Source organism: Panthera tigris, chromosome D2, assembly GCF_018350195.1.
Source record: "Panthera tigris isolate Pti1 chromosome D2, P.tigris_Pti1_mat1.1, whole genome shotgun sequence".
NCBI lineage: Eukaryota > Metazoa > Chordata > Mammalia > Carnivora > Felidae > Panthera > Panthera tigris.
Window position 1 is genome coordinate 28276356 of NC_056670.1, and position 22585 is coordinate 28298940.

Below are 22585 nucleotides of genomic sequence, written 5' to 3' on the forward strand. Positions count from 1 at the left end.
CCTAGGGCACATCTTATAGATCTCTATAGTCCCAGGGCCCAAAATAAAACCAAATACAGATTCCAAATATTTAACCAAAATAGGTAAATACCAGACACTTAACAAATGTTTACAAATGAACAGAAAAGGGCATAAGAGTCTAAAAAGCCTAAATATGGTTTCTTTTGTAATCATCTCTTCTCCCTCTTAATGATTCATCAATGAAATACTGATTATTCACTTTCTTTCTACAACCCTTCTCTCTCATAGTAAGCCCATATTTCTTAAGAGAGAGCGAAAAGAGTGCAAACAGGGTCAGGGGTAAAGTGAGAGAGAGAAAGATCTTAAGCAGGCTCCATTCTCAGCATGGAGTCCAACATGGGGCTCAATCCCACGATCCACTGGGACCATGATCTGAGCTGAAATCAAGAGTCAGACGCTCAACCAACTGAGCCACCCAGCTGCCCCATGTCCATATTTTATTTCAGATTACAACAAACTCTGAACCAGATTTAGTTAGTATTCCACATGATTTTTGTCCTATTCCTTTTTATTAATCAAAGCATTGATAAAAACACAAGATTGTCTTTTTTTTCCAGTTGTAATTCAAATATACAATTCTATCTAATTTTTTTTTTTACTAGCTGAAGGCAAGGCTAAAGCCAGGATAACTGAGAAGCCTACCCTCTGTAGGGATCTCACAATACCACTAAGTTACATTTAAAATAAATTTCAAGTTTCCTTTACAACTTTAAATTTAACTGACAAATATTTAAGACATTTGCTAAACCCAAATAATTAGTTACCTTCTTTTCCAAACAGCAAACTGAAATGTTTAAGAATAGAAAGAAAAAAAAAAAAATATATATATATATATACACACACACCCATTATAATTCCTGTTTTCTGCTATTTCATGTATGAACAGCAAATGTTGCATACTGTATCATTACTTTTGTAAAATTAGTTTCCCATATAAGCCAAATAAAGTACCATAGTCTTACTATCATAAGGGATCCCAATGAAACAGGCCATGTGTGCTTCCATGTGTCAAATGTTTCCTTCTTTTTAAAAATAACGATCTTGGTCATACCATGCATACTTTGGGACCACAATGCTATGAAGCTTAAAATCAACCACAGGAAAAAGTCTGGAAAACCTCCAAAAGCATGGAGGTTAAAGAACACCCTACTAAAGAATGAATGGGTCAACCAGGCAGTTAGAGAAGAAATTAAAAAATACATGGAAACAAACGAAAATGAAAATACAACAATCCAAATGCTTTGGGACCCAATGAAGGCAGTCCTAAGAGGAAAATACATTGCAATCCAGGCCTATCTCAAGAAACAAGAAAAATCCCAAATACAAAATCTAACAGCACACCTAAAGGAAATAGAAGCAGAACAGCAAAGACACCCCAAAGCCAGCCGAAGAAGAGAAATAATAAAGAGCAGAGCAGAAATAAACAATATAGAATCTAAAAAAACTGTAGAGCAGATCAACGAAACCAAGAGTTGGTTTTTTGAAAAAATAAACAAAATTGACAAACCTCCAGCCAGGCTTCTCAAAAAGAAAAGGGAGATGACCGAAATAGATAAAATCATGAATGAAAATGGAATTATTACAACCAATCCCTCAGAAATACAAGCAATTATCAAGGAATACTATGAAAAACTATATGCCAACAAACTGGACAACCTGGAAGAAATGGACAAATTCCTAAACACCCACACACTTCCAAAACTCAATCAGGAGGAAATAGAAAGCTTGAACAGACACATAACCAGTGAAGTTTTTGAATCAGTTATCAAAAATCTCCCAACAAATAAGAGTCCAGGACCAGATGGCTTCCCCAGGGAATTCTACCAGACATTTAAAGCAGAGATAATACCTACCTTTCTCAAGCTATTCCAAAAAATAGAAAGGGAAGGAAAACTTCCAGACTCATTCTATGAAGCCTGCATTACTTTGATTCCTAAACCAGACAGAGACCCAGTAAAAAAAGAGAACTACAGGCCAATATCCCCGATGAATATGGATGCAAACATTCTCAATAAGATACTAGCAAATCGAATTCAACAGCTTATAAAAAGAATTATTCACCATGATCAAGTGGGATTCAATCCTGGGATGCAGGGCTGGTTCAACATTCGCAAATCAATCAACGTGATACATCACATTAATAAAAGAAAAGAGAAGAACCATATGATCCTGTCAATCGATGCAAAAAAAGCATATGACAAAATTCAGCATCCTTTCTTAATAAAAACCCTCGAGAAAGTCGGGGTAGAAGGAACATACTTCAACATCATAAAAGCCATTTATGAAAAGCCCACAGCTAATATCATCCTCAATGCGGAAAAACTGAGAGCTTTCCCCCTGAGATCAGGAACACAACAGGGATGTCCACTCTCACCGCTGTTGTTTAACATAGTGCTGGAAGTTCTAGCATCAGCAATCAGACAACAAAAAGAAATCAAAGGCATCCAAACTGGCAAAGATGAAGTCAAGCTTTCGCTTTTTGCAGATGACATGATATTATACATGGAAAATCCGATAGACTCCACCAAAAGTCTGCTAGACTGATACATGAATTCAGCAAAGTTGCAGGAGACAAAATCAATGTACAGAAATCAGTTGCATTCTTATACACTAACAATGAAGCAACAGAAAGATAAATAAAGAAACTGATCCCATTCACAATTGCACCAAAAAGCATAAAATACCCAGGAATAAATCTAACCAAAGATGTACAAGATCTGTATGCTGAAAACTATAGAAAGCTTATGAAGAAATTGAAGAAGATCTAAAGAAATGGAAAAATATTCCGTGCTCATGGGTTGGAAGAATAAATAGTGTTAAAATGTCAATACTACCCAAAGCTACCTACACATTCAATGCAATCCCAATCAAAATTGCACCAGCATTCTTCTCCAAGCTAGAACAAGCAATCCTAAAATTCATATGGAACCACAAAAGGCCCCAAATAGCCAAAGTCATTTTGAAGAAGAAGACCAAAGCAGGAGGCATCACAATCCCAGACTTTAGCCTCTACTACAAAGCTGTAATCATCAAGACAGCATGGTATTGGCATAAAAACAGACACATAGACCAATGGAATAGAATAGAAACACCAGAACTAGACCCACAAAAGTATGGCCAACTCATCTTTGACAAAGCAGGAAAGAATACCCAATGGAAAAAAGACAGTCTCTTTAATAAATGGTGCTGGGAGAACTGGACAGCAACATGCAGAAGAATGAAACTAGACCACTTTCTTTCACCATTCACAAAAATAAACTCAAAATGGATAAAGGACCTGAATGTGAGACAGGAAACCATCAAAACACTAGAGGAGAAAGCAGGAAAAGACCTCTCTGACCTCAGCCACAGCAATTTCTTACTTGACACATCCCCAAAGACAAGGGAATTAAAAGCAAAAATGAACTATTGGGACCTCATGAAGATAAAAAGCTTCTGCACTGCAAAGGAAACAACCAACAAAACTAAAAGGCAACCAACGGAATGGGAAAAGATATTTGCAAATGACATATCAAACAAAGGGCTAGTATCCAAAATCTATAAAGAGCTCACCAAACTCCACACCCGAAAAACAAATAATCCAGTGAAGAAATGGGCAGAAAACATGAATAGACACCTCTCTAAAGAAGACATCCAGATGGCCAACAGGCACATGAAAAGATGCTCAACATCGCTCCTCATCAGGGAAATACAAATCAAAACCACACTCATATCACCTCACACCAGTCAGAGTGGCCAAAATGAACAAATCAGGAGACTATAGATGCTGGAGAGGATGTGGAGAAACGGGAATCCTCTTGCACTGTTGGTGGGAATGCAAACTAGTGCAGCCACTCTGGAAAACAGTGTGGAGGTTCCTCAGAAAATTAAAAATAGACCTACCCTATGACCCAGCAGTAGCACTGCTAGGAATTTACCCAAGGGATACAGGAGTACTGATGCATAGGGGCACTTGTACCCCAATGTTCATAGCAGCACTCTCAACAATAGCCAAATTGTGGAAAAGTCTAAATGTCCATCAACTGATGAATGGATAAAGAAATTGTGGTTTATATACACAATGGAGTACTACGTGGCAATGAGAAAGAATGAAATATGGCCCTTTGTAGCAACGTGGATGGAACTGGAGAGTGTTATGCTAAGTGAAATAAGCCATACAGAGAAAGACAGATACCATATGTGTTCACTCTTATGTGGATCCTGAGAAACTTAACAGAAACCCATGGGGGAGGGGAAGGAATAAAAAAAAGAGGTTAGAGTGGGAGACAGCCAAAGCATAAGAGATTCTTAAAAACTGAGAACAAACTGAGGGTTGATGGGGGGTGGGAGGGAGGGTAGGGTAGGTGATGGACATTGAAGAGGGCATCTTTTGGGATGAGCACTGGGTATTGTATGGAAACCAATTTGACAATAAATTTCATATATTAAAAAAAATAATAAAAAAAAATAACGATCTTGGGCCACCTGGGTGGCTCTGTCGGTTAAGTGTCCGACTTCAGCTCAGGTCATGATCTCACAGTCCGTGAGTTCGAGCCCCGTGTCGGGCTCTGTGCTGAGCTGTCAGCTCAGAGCCTGGAGCCTGCATCAGATTTTGTGTCTGCCTCTCTCACTCTCTGCCCCTCCCCTGCTCACGCTCTGTCTCTTTCTGTCTCAAAAATAAATTTAAAAAAACATTTTAAAAAACTATTTAAAAATAACGATCTTAATGTTTCATTTCAGAGATAATACCTGAACAAGTACCAATCTAAAAAAGTCAATTGCATTTCTATACACCAACAACACCACATCAATATATATATATTGAGAGAGAGAGAAAGAGAGAGATGGATAGAACTTTGGCATTTAACAAAAGTGACATGTCTAAACTGTTTTTCAAAGTGGTTGTACCAATTTACACTCCACAAAGCGATAAAAGATTCTGTTACTTCAAAGTCTCTTTAAAAGACCTTTTAATTTCTGCCAATTGAATTGCATAAAATATACCTCATTTGCATATCTGATCACTAATGAAGTTGAATGTCTCTTTATATTTTCACTAAAATTACAAAATCAAGATAATTTTTAATACTTACTCTGAGGTACAGTAATCAAGCCGATGTGTTATTGGTGTAAGGATAGATACACAAATCAATGAAACAGGACAGAGTTCCTAAATAGATTCACACAGATATGGTCAACTGATTTTCAACAAAGTTGCAAAAATAATTCAACTGGGAAAGAGTAATTTTTTTCAATAACTATACTGAAACAAACTTCCATAAGCATCCATATAATACTTGATCAATTGAATTCCCATATGAAAAAAAAAAGAATCATGACTCCTAGCTCACATCATTCATAATGGTAAAACAATAAAGCCTGTACTACATATGAGAATATCTTCTTGACTTGCAGTAGACAAAATTTTTTAACAGAACAGAAAAAATTCTATCCATAAAGGTATAAAATAATTAATTGGAATTTATCAAAATTACTTCTGAGTATCAAAAATGCTGATATATTGAAAGCAATAAGATGTTTTTAACATCCACAACTAACAAAAGTCTCACATCTAGAGCACGCAATTCTCATCAGAGAAATACAAATTAAAACTACAATGAAAAACCACTACATATACTTGAATCAAAAACACTGACACTTGCTAACACCAAGTTAATAAGAATGTAGAGCAACTGGAATTCTTACATTACTGATAAGAGTGCCAATTAGAAAATCCACTTTGGAAAACTGTTTGATAAAATCTATTAAAGCTGAGTATATACCTTATGACCCAGCAATTTCATCTTAAGTATAACCCAGCAGGAATATCTATATTAATGCACCAAAAGTAATACACAAATATGTACATAGCAACAATGTTCATTAAGGCCAAAAACTGAAAAAATTCAGTTGTCTATCTATGTAACATGGATAAACTATAATCTATTCATCAATGAAATGAATGGACTACTATATGATGAGATCTCACAAACATAACATTGAACAAAAAGAAGCCAGACTCAAAACATAACATACTATATGATCCCACTTATGTAAAGTTCAAAAAGAAGCAAAAAACTAACCTATGTAATAACCAGGATAATGGTTACCTTTGAGGTGAAGAAGTGGTAACTAATAGGCACAAGGGGTGATTCCAGGATTCTGGTAAGTTTCTATTTCTTGATCTGGGTAGAGATTACATTAGTGTGTTTATATTGTGAAACTTTATTGAGTTGTTCATGATAATGTATGCACTTTTCTGTACTGATCTTATTCTCAACATTTAAAAAACTTTAAATGTAACCAAATGTGTGACTTAGAAGTAGAGGCTATATGAAGGTAGCATATATGCTATAGGCAAAACATGTGTAATCCAAACATTATGAACAATTTTTAGATAATTCCTAGCTAATTGTTATGTGATATTCTAAAACTGTTTTTAAAAAATACTGGGTTTAATACTTGGCCATTGTATGGATGTAAGTATAGGGCCAAACTGTAAGATTATGAGTAAAAAATAATCACTGTGTGGGCCACTTTTGCTGGATCTCTACAGTTCTACTCACATATGACATTTCCTTTCACCATCCTCCCCTACTACTATCCAGGTCCCATCTTCCACAGGCCAGTTCTTTAGGTAATCAAATATCTACATTATTTATCACTTCACATCTCTAACTAAAGCCACTAAAGTCAGTTAAACAGAATAAAACAGAATTCTGTTGTAATGCTACATAAATTACACTGTCTTTAATAGAAGAAATTTTCTAGATTAGTCTCAAAATTCTTTTTGAAAATAAGTCAATAAATACATAAATAAAAATACCCCCTACATCTAATATTTTTTCACTTTCTCAAATATTTTAAACAATATTTGCTCTTCATTAGTCCTTTACATTATGCCACTGGACGAAGCCCTTAAAAAAAAAAAAAAAAACAGGAAACTAAAATATGTTTCTAGTATCAAAGAGGCGCTTGAATCAGAATTCATTCTCCTGGTACTTCAACTTCACCAGTGAGCTAAAATTCCTTCCAAATTTTTCGGAACAGTGCTCTCACTGTTACTATCTCTGCAATCCATAGGATAAGCATTGGCCATTCCCCAAATTCCAAAACCATTTGCCATTTCACTGCTTTCCTCCCACACTCAAATGGCAGTAGTTCAATTTGGCAGTTTGTCAAAAAAAATCAGAGTATAAAGCACTTGGTGATCTTTAACCAAATGCATTTGTTGTGTACACAGCATATGCCACATCTATCACATGATAATATGATTTCACACATTATAATAGAACACAGGGAAGGATATACTGCATAATCCTAAAAGCCACACATACTTTCTCTTTGAGACCTTCTCTTTAAAATAATTTGCTTTTTGAGTCAAAAACTGGTAACTTACTTTTTTTAAAAAAAATATATGCCATTTCATGCCAATTAATGCTTTTATTTTTTCCTGCTGAGAATGACCAGTGTCTTACATAGTATTATGAGGTGGCTTACAAAAACTATGTTGTCAAATAGATCTCATTATCTGAGAAGAACAATACCAGAATAGCGTTCATATTCCTTACGAAAACACTCAGGAAAGAAACCATATCTATGAGGGACACCTGGACGGCTCAGTCAGTTAGGCATCTGACTCTTGCAGTTGAGAGATCGAGCCTAGCATTGGGCTCTGCACGGAGCCTGCTGGGGATTCTCTCTCTCTTCCTCTCTCTCTGCCCTTCTCCTGCTTGCTTGTGTACACGCACATACTCTCCTTCTTTCTCTCAAAATAAATAAACTTTAAAACAAAACCATAACCATGAGAGATAATTTGTCATAAAAACAAAGATCAAATCATTATAAAATTTTATAATATAAAATGACAAAATGATGCTTCAATTGTTTTATCTATTTAACAAACATCAGGTGGTTGTTATGTGTCAGGTACTTCTCATCACATAAGACCTGGTATTTGCCACCTTCACGGATTAAAAGTCTAGATTTATTGAACAAGTAAATCAATGTTTGGTGTATTGGGGTAGTAAATCCTATTAAAGGCAGATGCTCAGAGTCTGTGGGGACACAGAAGAGGGATATCTAAATGAGCATCACAAGGTCAGTACACACTTCCTAGAAAAGACCTGGGTTGAGTTTGGTGCAATAAGTAAGAACTGGCTGAACAAGAGGCGTAATCCAAGTGAAGGGAATAGCTGATAACAGACGTACAGAGGCATAAGGCAACATGGACCATTCAAAATACTTCAAATTCTTGTTTGGAAGCTGGAGAGGGGGCCAGAATCAGGAAATGAAAAGGGAGAGAATGATAGAAGCCAAATAATGCAATGCTGAGTGAGCTAGATTTATAAGCCTGAACCTTATCCAGAAAGATAATACCCCTAATCCTTCAAAAGCTTTAAAAGGATTTAAATTAAGCAGGGAAGTAAAATAACTGTATTTTCCTTTTTAAAAGATGTATTTGGCTTTAGTATACAGTAAGGCTAATGCAATAATCCTGAATTCAGGAGGCAACATCAGTAATGAAAAAGAGGGAAAGATCTGAGAGACAAAAGGAGAAAGAATTTGTTGAACTTAGAGACTAATTGGAAGAGAGAGTGAAATGAGAACAAAGAGTCTAAACTGACTTGGTGACTATGTGGATAATGGTACCAGAACAGACAAGACAGGATAGGGTCTAAAGTGGTAGGGGGTAGGGAGGAGTGATGAATTCATTTGAAATTATCTTTGGCATTTTATTTTCTTCATATTTTCAGAAGAGACTCTGTAAAATATAAGTCATATATAAAGTATATAACAAATAAAAAATAAATCTCCTGTATTTGACCTAAGGTTTATTATAGCTAGTATATTCATTTTAATTATTTAATTAACTGACATTTTTTGATTTTCATAAAGTTATGTTGCGAAGGGAAATATATGAACACCCCAAGTCTCTTATAAAACTGAACATGAATATTTAAGTTTTCTTATCCTCTCAAGATAGTTTCTTGCAGCAAGCTGATATATAAATAAGGCAGTTCTTTTAAAAAGAGTCTGCAAATGAGACTTACATTCATTATGAAATTGTTGTATTATCATATGTAAGTAAATACATCAAAACGTGACATGTACACTTTCATTTTATAATATTCATATAGCAGCAACATGAGTTATGCATAGTTTATGCAAAGCATTTCTTTTTAAGTTTAGAAAATCTAAACCTCTAGAAAATGAAAAAATAAAAAATGTACTTCTAAGTAGTCAGGTCTGTAACTTAATACCTCTAACTATTAACAAGGAACTTTATAATTAATTTATGTATGGACAAACACATCTTCAGCTTCATTAGTCATATGTCGTTATATTCTATGACAAAAAAGGATACACTTCTCTTTGCTTACTATGGATAAACTATGGCATGTGAGGGGAAGAAGTTGCCTGCAGGGACTCAACAATTCAAGGGAAGAACCAGGAGTAAGTAGTACTCTGAGTCTTAGAGCTGACTAATAAGCCACTCAGCTTCCCACAGCCAGCTCCTCAGAGCTCTACAGATAGACTAATAAACTCAAGTCAACGAAACAAAATGCTCACAAATCTAATTCTGTAACTAACACCCCAAGGATATACGGTTTGCTCCTGACCAGGACTAGAGTACTCACTTTCTTTGCGAACTTCCTCAAGTACAGTAGTAAGCTCTTCCTTTAAAACTGTGGCTTCCTGGGCAATCTTCTCTCCCTTGTCTAATAAATTCCAAGTCGCTTCCTCCACAGAAGCTAGAAGGACTCTGGCTCTTTTTGAACATCCTTTTTTCCTGTTAGAAGGATTCTGGGGACAATTTACAAGTGTAGTAACCTAAAATTGGAAAAACACAAGCCACTCATTAGACAAACTGTGAAAACACAGTCTTGGGACATCACAGCCCAAAACAAAAGGAAGTATTTCATAGTAACACGATTTATTCCCAGTACTATTGGTACACCCTCATAAGTCAAGTCAATGAACCAAGACCAATATTATCAGCTGCTATGGAATTTTCAACTAAAGATAAAAAGGAACGAAGGAAGGAGGTAGGAAGGGAGAGAGAAAGGGCAGGAAGAAGGAAGAGCCACAGAGATTGAAACTTACCAAGTTTTACTATGGAAACTATGCAATATATATTATATATATATGTATATATAAATATTCATATATAATAATTATTTATATCACTTTGTAGCCAGCAATCTATATTAAGAAAGAGGCAAAATAATCATAATTAAGTCAGTAAAGCATTAGTCTATTTAGGCTGAGAATAGACATTATTAATGTTGAGAGGGCACAGAACCACTCTGAAATATAAAACACTGGTTATCTCAGGGGGACCAAATTCAAATAATTACATATAGGCCCTTTGTAACCTCTCTTACCTGTCCCATACAGTCTCCCCTAATTCAGTAGGCCTCTCAAACAGGTCTTACCCAAAGTCACCTATCAAGAGGCCTTTCTTGACTACCCCATCCCCACCCTCTCTCACTCTATCCCTTCATCCCACTTTATATTTCCTCAAAACACTTACAGGGCTTGACTTTTTTTTGTTTATATGTTAATTTCATGCTTCTAATACTAAAAAGTAAATTCCATGAAAGCAAAAAATGTGTCTTTTCTCCAGCACCCAGAACAATGCACAAAGTAAGTGCTCAATAAATATTTGTTATATAAATGGCTTAAAGAATGGGGTCATTGAAAAGAAGGGCTTTTTTTAAAAAAAGTTTAATTAAATTCAAGTTAATTAACATACAGTGTAGTATTGGTTTTAGGAGTAGAATTTAGTGATTCATCACTTACATATAACACCCAGTGCTCATCCCAACAAGTGCCCTCCTTAATGCCCATCGCCCATTTGCCCCTTCCCCCCAACCACCTCCCTTCCAGTAACCCTCAGTGTGTTCTCTGTATTTAAGAAGCTCTTATGTTTTGCCTCCCTCTCCATCTCTGTTTTTATCTTATTTTATTTTTCCTTCCCTTCCCCTATGTTCATCTGTTTTGTTTCTAAATTTCACAGTGAGTGAAATCATATATTTGTCTTTCTCTGACTTATTTCACTTGGCATAATACACTCTAGTCCCACTCACGTTGTTGCAAATGGCAAGATTTCATTCTTTTTGGTCACCAAGTAATATTCCATTATATATATATATATACACCACATCTTCTTTATCCATTCATTAGTCGATGGATATTTAGGCTCTTTACATAATATGGCTATTGGTGATAGTGCTGCTATAAACATTGGCGTGCATGTGTCTCTTTGAATCAGCATTTTTGTATCCTTTTGGATAAATACCTAATAGTGCAATTGCTGGGTTGTAGGGTAGTTCTATTTTTAACTTTTTGAGGAACTTCCATACTATTTTCCAGAGTGGCTATACCAATTTGCATTCCCACCAACAATGCAAAAGTGTTCCCCTTCTTCCGCATCCTCGCCAACATCTGTTGTTTCCTGAGTTGTTAATTTTAGCCATTCTGACAGGTGTGAGGTGGTGTCTCATTGTGGTTAGAGATAGAAATTAAGCAACTGTATTTGGAAACAAAACCTCATACAAAATTACATTGTAAAAAATACCCATTTCTTAATTAAGCCTTGGATACCAATAATAAATTTAGTTAACATTTTTATAAGCAAAGCTGGAAGATCCCCATTGTAGATGAAGGAAAAGAACACGTCTTTTCAGTATTTAAAATAGAAGACCTGGGGGTATCTGGGTGGCTCAGTCGGTTAAGCATAGGACTTCAGCTAAGGTCATGATCTCATGGCACAGGGGTTTGAGCCCCACGTTGGGCTCTGTGCTGACAGCTCAGAGTCTGAAGCCTGCTTAAGATTCTGTCTCCCTCTCTCTCTGCCCCTCCCCCACTCGTGCTCTGTCTCTCTTGCTCTCAAAAATAAATAAACATAAAAAAAATTTAAATAAGTAAAATAAATTAGAAGACCTGAAACTCCTATGGAAAACTAGAATCCCGCATATCATCAAATAGCCAAGGCTTATAACAATCATGCACCACATCTTTGAGAACAGACTATACATAACCTTCCTGTTCTGCAGCCCCTAAAGGCTTGGCTTGTTTATTGCTTATGGAGCATGACATATTTGTTTATTTATTATGTCTGGACACAGTTTTTTAGCTAGGAACTGAGAAAGAACTTACAAGCTATGGGGGAAATACATAGATGAAAATAATTTTTGTCTGCCCTTTCAATTCTCCTCCTCCATCCAATAGACTTATTGCTATATTCTAATTTGCTTTATTCTCATGTCTACAACCCAGAGTGCAGTGCCTTTGTTTCCTCTCTTGGAAAATGAGATCATGTTACCTATAAGACTGTGTGAAGGTTAAATACGTAAAATGTCTTGTAAAATGCATAACATGACTCAAATATTGGTTGATATTTAATGTACATTTTCTAGTCCATTCCCCACATGGATATAGAAAGTCTGTTATGGGATCCTAGTCAGAGGTGTTCTCTTGGAGCTACCCTCATCTTGCTCTAAGGGGGTCCCGTGTGCTAAATGTGATGAAGTCAGTTAACAAAGCACCTCCTATATGCTTTGCAAGCAGCCAAATAGGGCCACATGTCTTTATCATGCATAGATGATAAAGATGATAATATGCCTGAATTATTACATGGATTTTCACATACTCCAAAACACAAATATCTCACTACTGTCAGCCTAATTTATACATCAAGAATTAAAAGATATTTGTCCAGATTAAGACAAATTATAGCACCTAGTTTAAATCTTTGTGTAAAATGAAGAATAAGTATCATTGTCTAAATGTTCCTTCAGAATGTATTTTAAGTGCCACAATTCACAACGCTTCCCACTGAACATTCCTCTATTATTGTTCAGATCCTCCCTGCGCCAAATGTTTTCCATAGAATAGCCTGAGCTTTGAAATTAAAATGAGCATTCCAGAAATGCTTTGTTCCTTATAATAAATGCCAAAGAACTGTGAAAAGAACATTGTATAAGAACATTGTGCTTCCATCAAAATAAATGCAATTGCAACCTGCAAGCTATCCACATTTACCAATCATTTATACCTATGTCTTCTTCTGAAATACCCCAATATAGTTATTTAACACTGATTAAATTAAAGTCAAGTGACACTTTCAATGATTCACTTTATTTCAGAGAGTAAAGATGGCTTGGTAATCCTGGGTGGGGGGGGGGGTGGATAAAGAAAACGAAATCTTTTTTTTTTTAACTAACTTATCTTACAGGATCTAACCAACTTGCTTCAGTAACTGTGACTCAGGATGACAGATGACTCTCACTAAAAGTTGCGAGTGCATTTGTTATTTGAAAAAGTCTCCCATCTCTTGAAGGAGTATCAGTAAAAATTAGTTTTCAGGTTATTCTATAAAATAATTCCTGTTTCCCCATTTTCTTTTTCAGTCAAAATCAGTTATATTTTTATAGGCAACACAAAAACTTTAGTTGGAACTTACAGCAAAGATGATTGTAATGTAAATCCTAGCTTATGTCTTATTAACCTTTCTTTTTGTCACTAGTGTACAACTCTCCCCATTCTTCCTTTCTGTGACCTTAGGTGGTCCCTCTCAAACAAAAAAGTTTTGGCTCTCCAAGCTCTCTGAGAGCTTGGGTTCACTTGCTTTTCTTCAGTATGTAAATCTGAGCTAGGTTACAGACACACCTTCATACATACATGTGGGAATGAGCTCACCAGGTATATATTTAATGTTTTGTAATACCTATATACTAAAATTTATAGTACCAAAAAAAAGGGTTTTCTAATCTTTCCTAATTCTGGTGTGTTTCTCTGAGTGCTCCAAAGATACTGAAAATTACATTGAGATGCATAGTGAACCAAGCCATCAACTGTCATTATATATAGAGCAACACTAGTGCATAATAAGAGCATTGCAGAATATGGTGTGAGGTTTAATTTACTTTGATGTGTTGCATTAGTGCAACAATGGCTTTAGTACTTCAGATCCTAGCTTTGCAGAAAATCTTCTCTAAATGCCCACTTGGGTTAATACATTTATATTCTATAACCATGTTCTTTCCTAATCTATTTTTTTTAATTCTACTATCATTGTAGTATAAAAAGGACATGTTAACAGCCATCTCTTTTCTTGTTTGTTAGCTAAAACACTTTGAATTTTAACCTTCTTCCAATAGCTTCAAGGGCTACTTTTGCTTCCTTGTGTTAATTTTAATGTGTGAAATAAAATAGAAGACATTTAAACCATGTTAATTAGCTAAAAATTTCAAACAGAGTTCTGAAACAAAGTAAAGGTTAAAAATATAAAATTGTTGTATACAATTGTCTATAGTAAAACCAGTGATCTTTTAAAGAAAAAGGTATCATCTACTCTTGGGAAGGAGAGGATCCCTTCTTCAAGTTACTGGTAATTTCAACTGTTCTTTATTTCTTACCAAAAACAACCTTCACCGTGTTAACAAAAGCACTGTGGAGGACTGAAGTATTGGAAATCCAGCAAATGTATACCACTCAACTGGCATTTAACATTACCCCTAAACCAACTACAATCTTCTTTTAGATCATCTCAGCCAATAAACACTTATTGAGCACATATTATGTTCAAAACAATACCCCAGACATTTAGAAAATAAAGATGAGTAAGCTCCAGTATGGTGATGAGAGATACACAACTAGCTGCAATATAATAGGCAGAATGTAACTGCTTAGGCTTACAAACAAAAAAGAGAGCGCTAAAGAGATTGCAAACATTCACAAGGATTAAGTAGGACTTCCAAGAAGAGCCTTTAAGAACAGACAGTTTTCTACCAGGACAGATGGCGGGTAAGAAAGCCAAGTAAAGGGAACCAGGTACAAAGGTACTGTGGGGTAAAAACAAGTCCTCCTCCATCTGTATTTCTTACCTCAGTGACTAGTACTTCTAAACTGAGGCAGAAATCCAGAGGCCATCTGGGATATTCCCTCCCTCTTACCTCCTCTCTAGGTACTTTAAACTGTCTGTTTAAAAGCTTCAGTTTCTGGCACATCCTCTTCAACCCAGGACCACTGCTTCTCATAGCTGCTCTCTGGATTACTGCCCTACCCTACATTCCCTCCAAGCTATCCTCTGTGAAACAGAAACATGGCCTCAATTTCTACTCTATCTTCTGCTATCCTGTCTTCTACTCTATCATTACAAGAAGTATATCCATCAATTCTGGCCCTCATCACATCTCCATACCCATCCCACACTTCCATAGTGCCATCTCTCCGCAACGCAAATCTGAAATACTTGTACCAGCTTAAAACTCTCCAATGGTTCCTGACTGCCTATAAGATAAAAGTCTAAAGCATGGTTTGGATAAAGTCTAAAGTATGGCTTATGAGGTAATTTATGATCTCATTTCTGACTAAATTTTCACTCTCATTTTCTACTTGTGGAGTTTGCCACAAACTACTTATTAGGCCCAGAACAAGAAATGTTTGGCATCCTCAACCTGGAATATCACCCTCCCCACACAGCCCCTTGTATGTACCTCTCACACCACTCATTACAGCATTTTGTAATTAGCTGTTATTACCATCTCCCTAGCTTTACCATGAACTTGATAAGGGCAGGGACCATGTTTGATTCATACTGAAAACCGAGAGCTAGCACACTGAAAATAATAAGTGTTGATTTACTTAATGAAAAGATGAATGAAACTCTAGATTTTAGAGAAGAGCCATAATGTTGAGGGATTTCTTCAGTTATAAAGACAGCTGGTAGCTAAGCCAAAATTAAATTTTAAGATCAGTGATACAACTTAGTTTTCATCAAAAGGAATTCCTTAATGAAGGATATTTTGTCATTTCCCATGTCTACTATCATAGAAAGCCAAGTCTCCATTCCTATAGTTTATCTGAAGTCTGATCAGTTCAGTGATCTAGAATCAAGTATATATTTATATTCAGTCTTGTCTTTTTGTAGCCAAAAAGAAAAAAAAAAAGACAGCTTACATCATTCATTTTCAAACTATAAGTAAAAAAAGCAGGCACATTATTTTTATTACTGATTTTCACTTTTTAACCCTTATATTAGTTTGCCATGTCTGCCTATAGACCTTCCTAGAGTGGGCGACTTAAACAACAAAAACTTATTTTCACACAGTTCTAGAGACTGGAAGTCCAAGATCAAAGTGTCAACAGGGTCAGTTTCTTCTAAGGCCTCTCTCATTGGCTTGCAAATAACTACATTCTCACTGTGACATGGTTTTTCTCTGTGTGCATGCACCCCTGGTATCTCTCTCTCTGCACATCCTAATCTCCTATTATCAGGACACCAGTCATACTGGATTAGGGCCCACCCTAAAGACCTCATTTTAACTTAATTGCCACTTTAAAGGCCCTATCTCCAAATACAGTCACAATCTGTGGTGCTAAAGACTAGGACTTCACCATTTGAATTTGAGAGGGATACAATTCAGCCTATAACAATCCTCACCACTAATGACACAGAAAGTATAAAACAACCATCATCTTTTAAAATATAATTTAGAGTTCTATTTGCTTGTTAGATTAACAACACTGCTAGCCAAGCTATTACTTGCAGCTATTGAGGGATGATAACAAAACACATGTAGATAGATCCCTCTCCAATTCTACCAGCCTTCTGGGCCATGCAGATGGCATAACAAAGCAAAGAGATTTACATGTCATATACAAACAGCTGTAGCTAAATGTTCTAATCCAGAAAGTACACTTATTCCTGGAAAAAAATATGAACTTAAACACAACCAGGAAAAGACCACACGCTGACACTAATATCAAATGTTAGTTTCTTCCAGTTTTTACTTAACTACTTGACACCCCAAAACAAACAAAAACAAAACAAAAACAAAAAACAAAAAACAAAAAAACAAATCTAGACCCTACATTTCATTTATTCAAAAAATATTGGTGCACCTGCACTTCACCAGAAGGACATGTCAGTGACCCTCCTCCTACTGAGAAGAGACAGAGAATAAACAAATATATACATAACTGTGTAACATAATACTGAGTATTGATATGTGCTATGAAAAAAGTAAAGAGGGGAAGAGAATAGAGATGTGATGAGGAAGGGCTGGTTAGATGTGGTATCTTAGGAGGTCTCTCTGATCAGGTAAAAAGGACTCCAAGGAAGTAGAGGAGTAAGACGTTTGAATATTTGGAGGAAAATATTCCAAACAGAGGAAACACCAAGGACAAAGGTTCCAAAACAGAAGCTTGATTAGTTTGTTCCAGGAGCAGCAGGAAGGCCAGAGTACCTACAGTAGAGTGAGGTGAGAACATAAAAGATGAAGTCAGGCTGTCACTGAGGCACTAAGTTGTACAGGCCTTGTAGATAACCATCAATACTAGAAATTCTATTCTTGTGATCAGGAGCTACTGAAGGTTTTAGAACAGGAAAGGAACAATATCTGACCTAAAATTTAAAAGGATCCATTCTGGCTACTCAAGAGAATAGACTGGGGATTAAACAGGGATCAAGGAAGAGGGGTGAGAAATGGAAGACAGAAAAAGTTAGGAGACTGTTGCAGTAGCCCAAGAAACCACATTGGCTTGTTCCAGGGAACACTGGTGGAGTTGTTGAGAAGTGGAAGAATTCTGGTAATTCTGGTGAGTCAACAAGGTTTGCTGATAGATTGAATATGGGTTATTAAAGAAACAAGAATGACTCTATGGTATATGGCCTAATCAGTTGGGTATATGGAAGTAATATTTACTTAAGGAGACATAAGAAGGAAGAAGATCAAGAGTTGAACTTTAGGCATGTTAAGATTGCCTATTAGAGTTTCTAAGTTAGAGACTAGTATACAATTCAGGAGTTGAGAAAGATAAGAGCTGGAAATATGTTTCTTATAGCTTACATTCTCATTGTAATTATTCATATATCAATGGTTTACTGGTCTTACTAAAATTTCAAAGATGTTTGAGAACAGTATTTTTTTGAAATCATGAGACTGGATGATATTTCCCAAAAACAAAGTAGAGCTGAGAAGTTACATGACTGAGCTCTAGGCACCCCAAACTTTATAGGTAGTATCTTTAGGCAACCCAACCATTAACCTATTAATCATAGGATATGTAGCTTTTCCCATTTTGAATGTGACTATTATTTAGAAAAGATACTAATTGAGGCACCTGGGTGGCTCAGTCAGTTAGGCCTCTAACTCTTGATTTTGGCTCAAGTCATGATCTCATGTTGTGAGATCAAGCCCCGGGTCAGGCTCCACAAGTATGGAGCCTGCTTGGAATTCTCCTCTCACTCTGCCTCTACCCCTCTCCCCTGCTTTTTCTTTCTTTCTCTCTCTCTCTCTAATTAATTAATTAATTAAAAGATACTTGTTTTACACAGAGCAATAATTCAGACACAAATTTAGGCTTTGGTAAAATGTAATCTTAATCATTCTCCAAATAAATGTTTCCAAAAATGTGGTGAAAAACCATCAAAATACTGAATTGAGCGAACTAAGGCGAAATTATATTCATGTTGTTATTTATAGATAAAGCAAGCATTAATCTTTCTGATGAATCAATAACCAGTAGTTTATAGTGAAGTAGTGATTCAAAGAGGTGCTAAGCAAAAAAAAAAAAAAAAAAAAAAAAAAAGGACAATTATTTTCCATCAATAACCACTAACTGCTTGAAGGAAATAAAATAAGTGAACAATCCAATCAAGACCAACCTGGCCCTAAAATAAAAATGGGTTTTCTTTACATGTAGCAGTTAAGTTGTGTTCACATAGTCCACCCAGTCCATCATTCCACCTCTAGGAGTGATTGATGATGGGGTATGGTTATGACCCCTAATTCTGTGTCTCAGCTTTGTTTAATAAACATTTATAACCCTATCAACAACAAAGTTGAATAAATTATGCCATATGTTTTGCCAACACATTCTTATAAAACTTTACTACATTTTACTCCCACTATCTGTTGTCAGATTCTTCCTTCCCCATCTTCCCTAGACCATGAGACTTACTGCTTTTCTCTTCAAACACAAAACTTCTTATCGGAAATATCCAGGGGAAATATACCTGCTAATCATGTCTGAATAAGAGACAACAAACAATAGGAAAGACCATAGTGATTTGATTTGTAGAGCTCGATGGTCAAAATTCTAAAGCAATGCAAATGTGGTTTGACTAGAGACCATAAGTGATTTAAATGTTGATGTTCATTTTAAAATTGATTATGCACAGCAAAGGAAGCCATCAACAAAATGAAAAGACAACCTACTAAATGGAAGAAAATATTTGCAAATCATATATCTAATAAGGGGTTAATATCCAAAATAAATAAAGAACTCCTACAACTCAACAGCAAAAAAACAACTCAATTAAAAATGGGCAGAGGACCTAAACATATACTTTCCCAAAAAAAAGACATACAGATAACCAACAGCTACATGAAAAGGTGCTCAATGTCACTAATTATCAGAGTAATGCAAATCAAAACCACAATGAGGTATCACCTCACACATGTTAGAATCATCATTATCAAAAAGATAGGAAATAGTAAGCGTTGGTGAGGACGTGAAAAAAGGGAATTTCTGTGCAATGTTGGTGGAAATATGAATGATGCAGCCACTATGGAAAACAATATGGAGGTTCCTCAAAAAATTAAAAACACAACAACTATATGACTCAGCAATTCAGCTTCTGGGTATTTGTTAGAAGAAAATGAAAACACTAACTCAGAAAAATACATGCATCCCATGTTCACTGCAGCAGTACTTACAACAGCCAAGATATGGAAACAACCTAAGTGCCCAATGACCAATGAATGGATAAAGAAAATGTGGTATACATATACAGTGGAATATTATTCAGCCATAAAAAATAAAATTTTGACATTTGTAACAATATGGATGGAACCAGAGGGCAATATTGTAAGAGAAATAAGTCAGACAAAGACAAACACCATATGATCTCACTTACATGTGGAATCTAAAAACTAAACAAAAACAAAAAAACAAAAACAGTTCACAGATACAGAGAACACACTGGTGGTTGTCAGAGGCAGGGAGGCAGAAGGTTAGGTGAAATGGGTAAAAGGGGTCAAAAGGTACAAACTTTCAGTTATAAAATAAATAAGTGCTACAGAGATACAACATACAGCATGTTGACTATAGTTAATAATACTGTACTGCGTATTTGAAAGTTGCTGAGGGATGCCCGGGTGGCTCAGTTGATTAAGTGTCCAACTTTATCTCAGGTCATGCTCTCAAGGCTGCTGAGTTTGAGCTCCCTGTTGGGCTCTATGCTGACAGCTCAGAGTCTGGAACCTGCTTCAGATTCTTTGTCTCCCTCTCTCTCTCTGCCCCTCCCCCACTCATGCTCTGTCTCTCTGTTTCTCAATAACGAATAAACGTTTAAAAATAAAAGAAAGGGGGCGCCTGGGTGGCGCAGTCGGTTAAGCGTCCGACTTCAGCCAGGTCACGATCTCGCGGTCCGTGAGTTCGAGCCCCGCGTCGGGCTCTGGGCTGATGGCTCGGAGCCCGGAGCCTGTTTCCGATTCTGTGTCTCCCTCTCTCTCTGCCCCTCCCCCGTTCATGCTCTGTCTCTCTCTGTCCCAAAAGTAAATAAAAAACGTTGAAAAAATAAATAAATAAATAAATAAATAAATAAATAAATAAATAAAAAATAAAAGAAAGAAGGTTGCTGAGAGAGTAGATCTTACAAGTCCTCATCACAGAGGAGAAGAGGCCAAGATGGTGGAGCAGCATGGAAGGTTTTTTTGCCTCTCTCTTCCCTGAAATGCAGCTAGATCAACACCAAACCATCTTGCACACCTAGAAAACTGATCTGAGGATTAACAGAACAATCTACACAACTTGAACCACAGAACTCAGCAGGTATGTGGTGCAGAGAGGTGAACTGAGGGAGAGAGAACCTGCATAGGGTAGGAAGCTGTTTCTGCTTGCAGAGAGGATGGAGACAGGGGGAAGAATACAGGAAAAGCACTCCCCCTGAAAGCAGCTGGAGAGAAAGAGAAAGATTGGAAACACCCAGAAGGGACTCAACAAGAAAGGGAGAAAGGAGAAAGGACAGGGTTTAAATACCATTAAGACTCAATAAACAGGGGAGCGCAGAGTCTGCAACTCCACAGTTCAATACCTGGTGGAGCTCTGGCTGGAAGGGCAAATACCCAGGAGCAGACAGCAAGGTCTGAAGGGTCCTCAGGCCACACAGGGAGGGAGTTCCCTGTTGAGAGGACATTTTTGGTAGAGGCTGTGAGGCCTCCCCACAGGCAAAGTTCCCAGCGAACCCTGAAGAACAGCTATGTTTGCTACTGTTGGAACAAGGACGTTAGGGGTAAAGCCTGTAACAGATGTGTGTTGTGATTTACCATAATCCCTGAAATGCTGCTGCTACACGAGCCCAAGAACTTTTTCTGGGGCAGACTAGTACCCAGCCACAGTCTCTGGGCATCTGCAGCAGTAGAATTGCACAAACGTTCCTGGGGGCAAGCCAGCACCCAGTCATTGCTCCAGGAGACCCTCCCCTAGAAGGCTGGAATGGGTCAAAGCCACAGGATTCTCAGAAGTGAGGAGTTTGGAAACATAGCTCCATCTGAGATAAAACTCGAGAGTTAGGTGCTGCCTGCCAGGCTGAGGGCTTGGTCAGGGACAGTGTAGAAGCAGGAAGTAGATGGAAGTCGAAGAAAAAGGAGGGGTGCTTGATTGCTAGTTGGCAAGAGCACAGAGTTCTGAGCACAGAGACTGGGTAGCTGGTCACCAACACATAAAAATGCTAAACAACACTCATCATCAGAGAAATACAAATCAAAACCACCATGAGATACCACCTCACACCTGTCAGAATGGCACAACAACAACATAAAACAACATAAAAAACAACATAAAAACAACATAAAAAAATGCTAAACATCACTCATCATCAGAGAAATACAAATCAAAACCACCATGAGATACCACCTCACACCTGTCAGAATGGCTAACATTAACAACTCAGGCAACAACAGACGTTGGCGAGGATGTGGAGAAAGAGGATCTCTTTTGCCTTATTGGTGGGAATGCAAACTGGTGCATCCACTCTGGAAAACAGTATGGAGGTTCCTCAAAAAATTAAAAATAGAACTACCCTCCAACCCAGCAATTGCACTACTAGGTATTCATCTAAGGGATACAGGTCTGCTGTTTCAAAGGGGCACATGCATCCCAATGTAGTGCTATCGACAATAGCCAAAGTATGGAAGAGCCCAAATGTCCATCAACGAATGGATGGATAAAGAAGATGTGGTGTGTGTGTGTGTGTGTGTGTGTGTGTGTGTGTACACACACACACACACAATGGAGTATTACTCGGCAATAAAAAAGAATGAGGGGTGCCTGGGTGGCTCAGTTGGTTGAGCGTCCAACTTCAGCTCAAGTCATGATCTCACAGTCCGTGAGTTCGAGCCCCGCGTCGGGCTCTGTGCTGTCAGTTCAGAGCCTGAAGCCTGCTTCAGATTCCGTGTCTCCCTCTCTCTCTGCCCCTCCCCACTCATGCTCTATCTCTATCAAAAAATGAATAAACGTTAAAAAAAAGTTAAAAAAAAAAGAATGAAATCTTGCCAATTGCAACTAC

General features: G+C 37.0%; 1 protein-coding gene across 1 annotated transcript in view; it reads right to left on the reverse strand.

Annotated features, from left to right (window-relative positions):
- The window catches only part of CTNNA3 (catenin alpha 3), a 1692711-nt gene that overhangs the window by 1648889 nt on the left and 21237 nt on the right, over positions 1-22585 (reverse strand). Inside the window, exon 3 of the mRNA XM_042960559.1 lies at positions 9642-9834. Within this exon, the coding sequence (XP_042816493.1) occupies positions 9642-9834 (193 nt within the window). The remainder of the gene's footprint in view (positions 1-9641; positions 9835-22585) is intronic.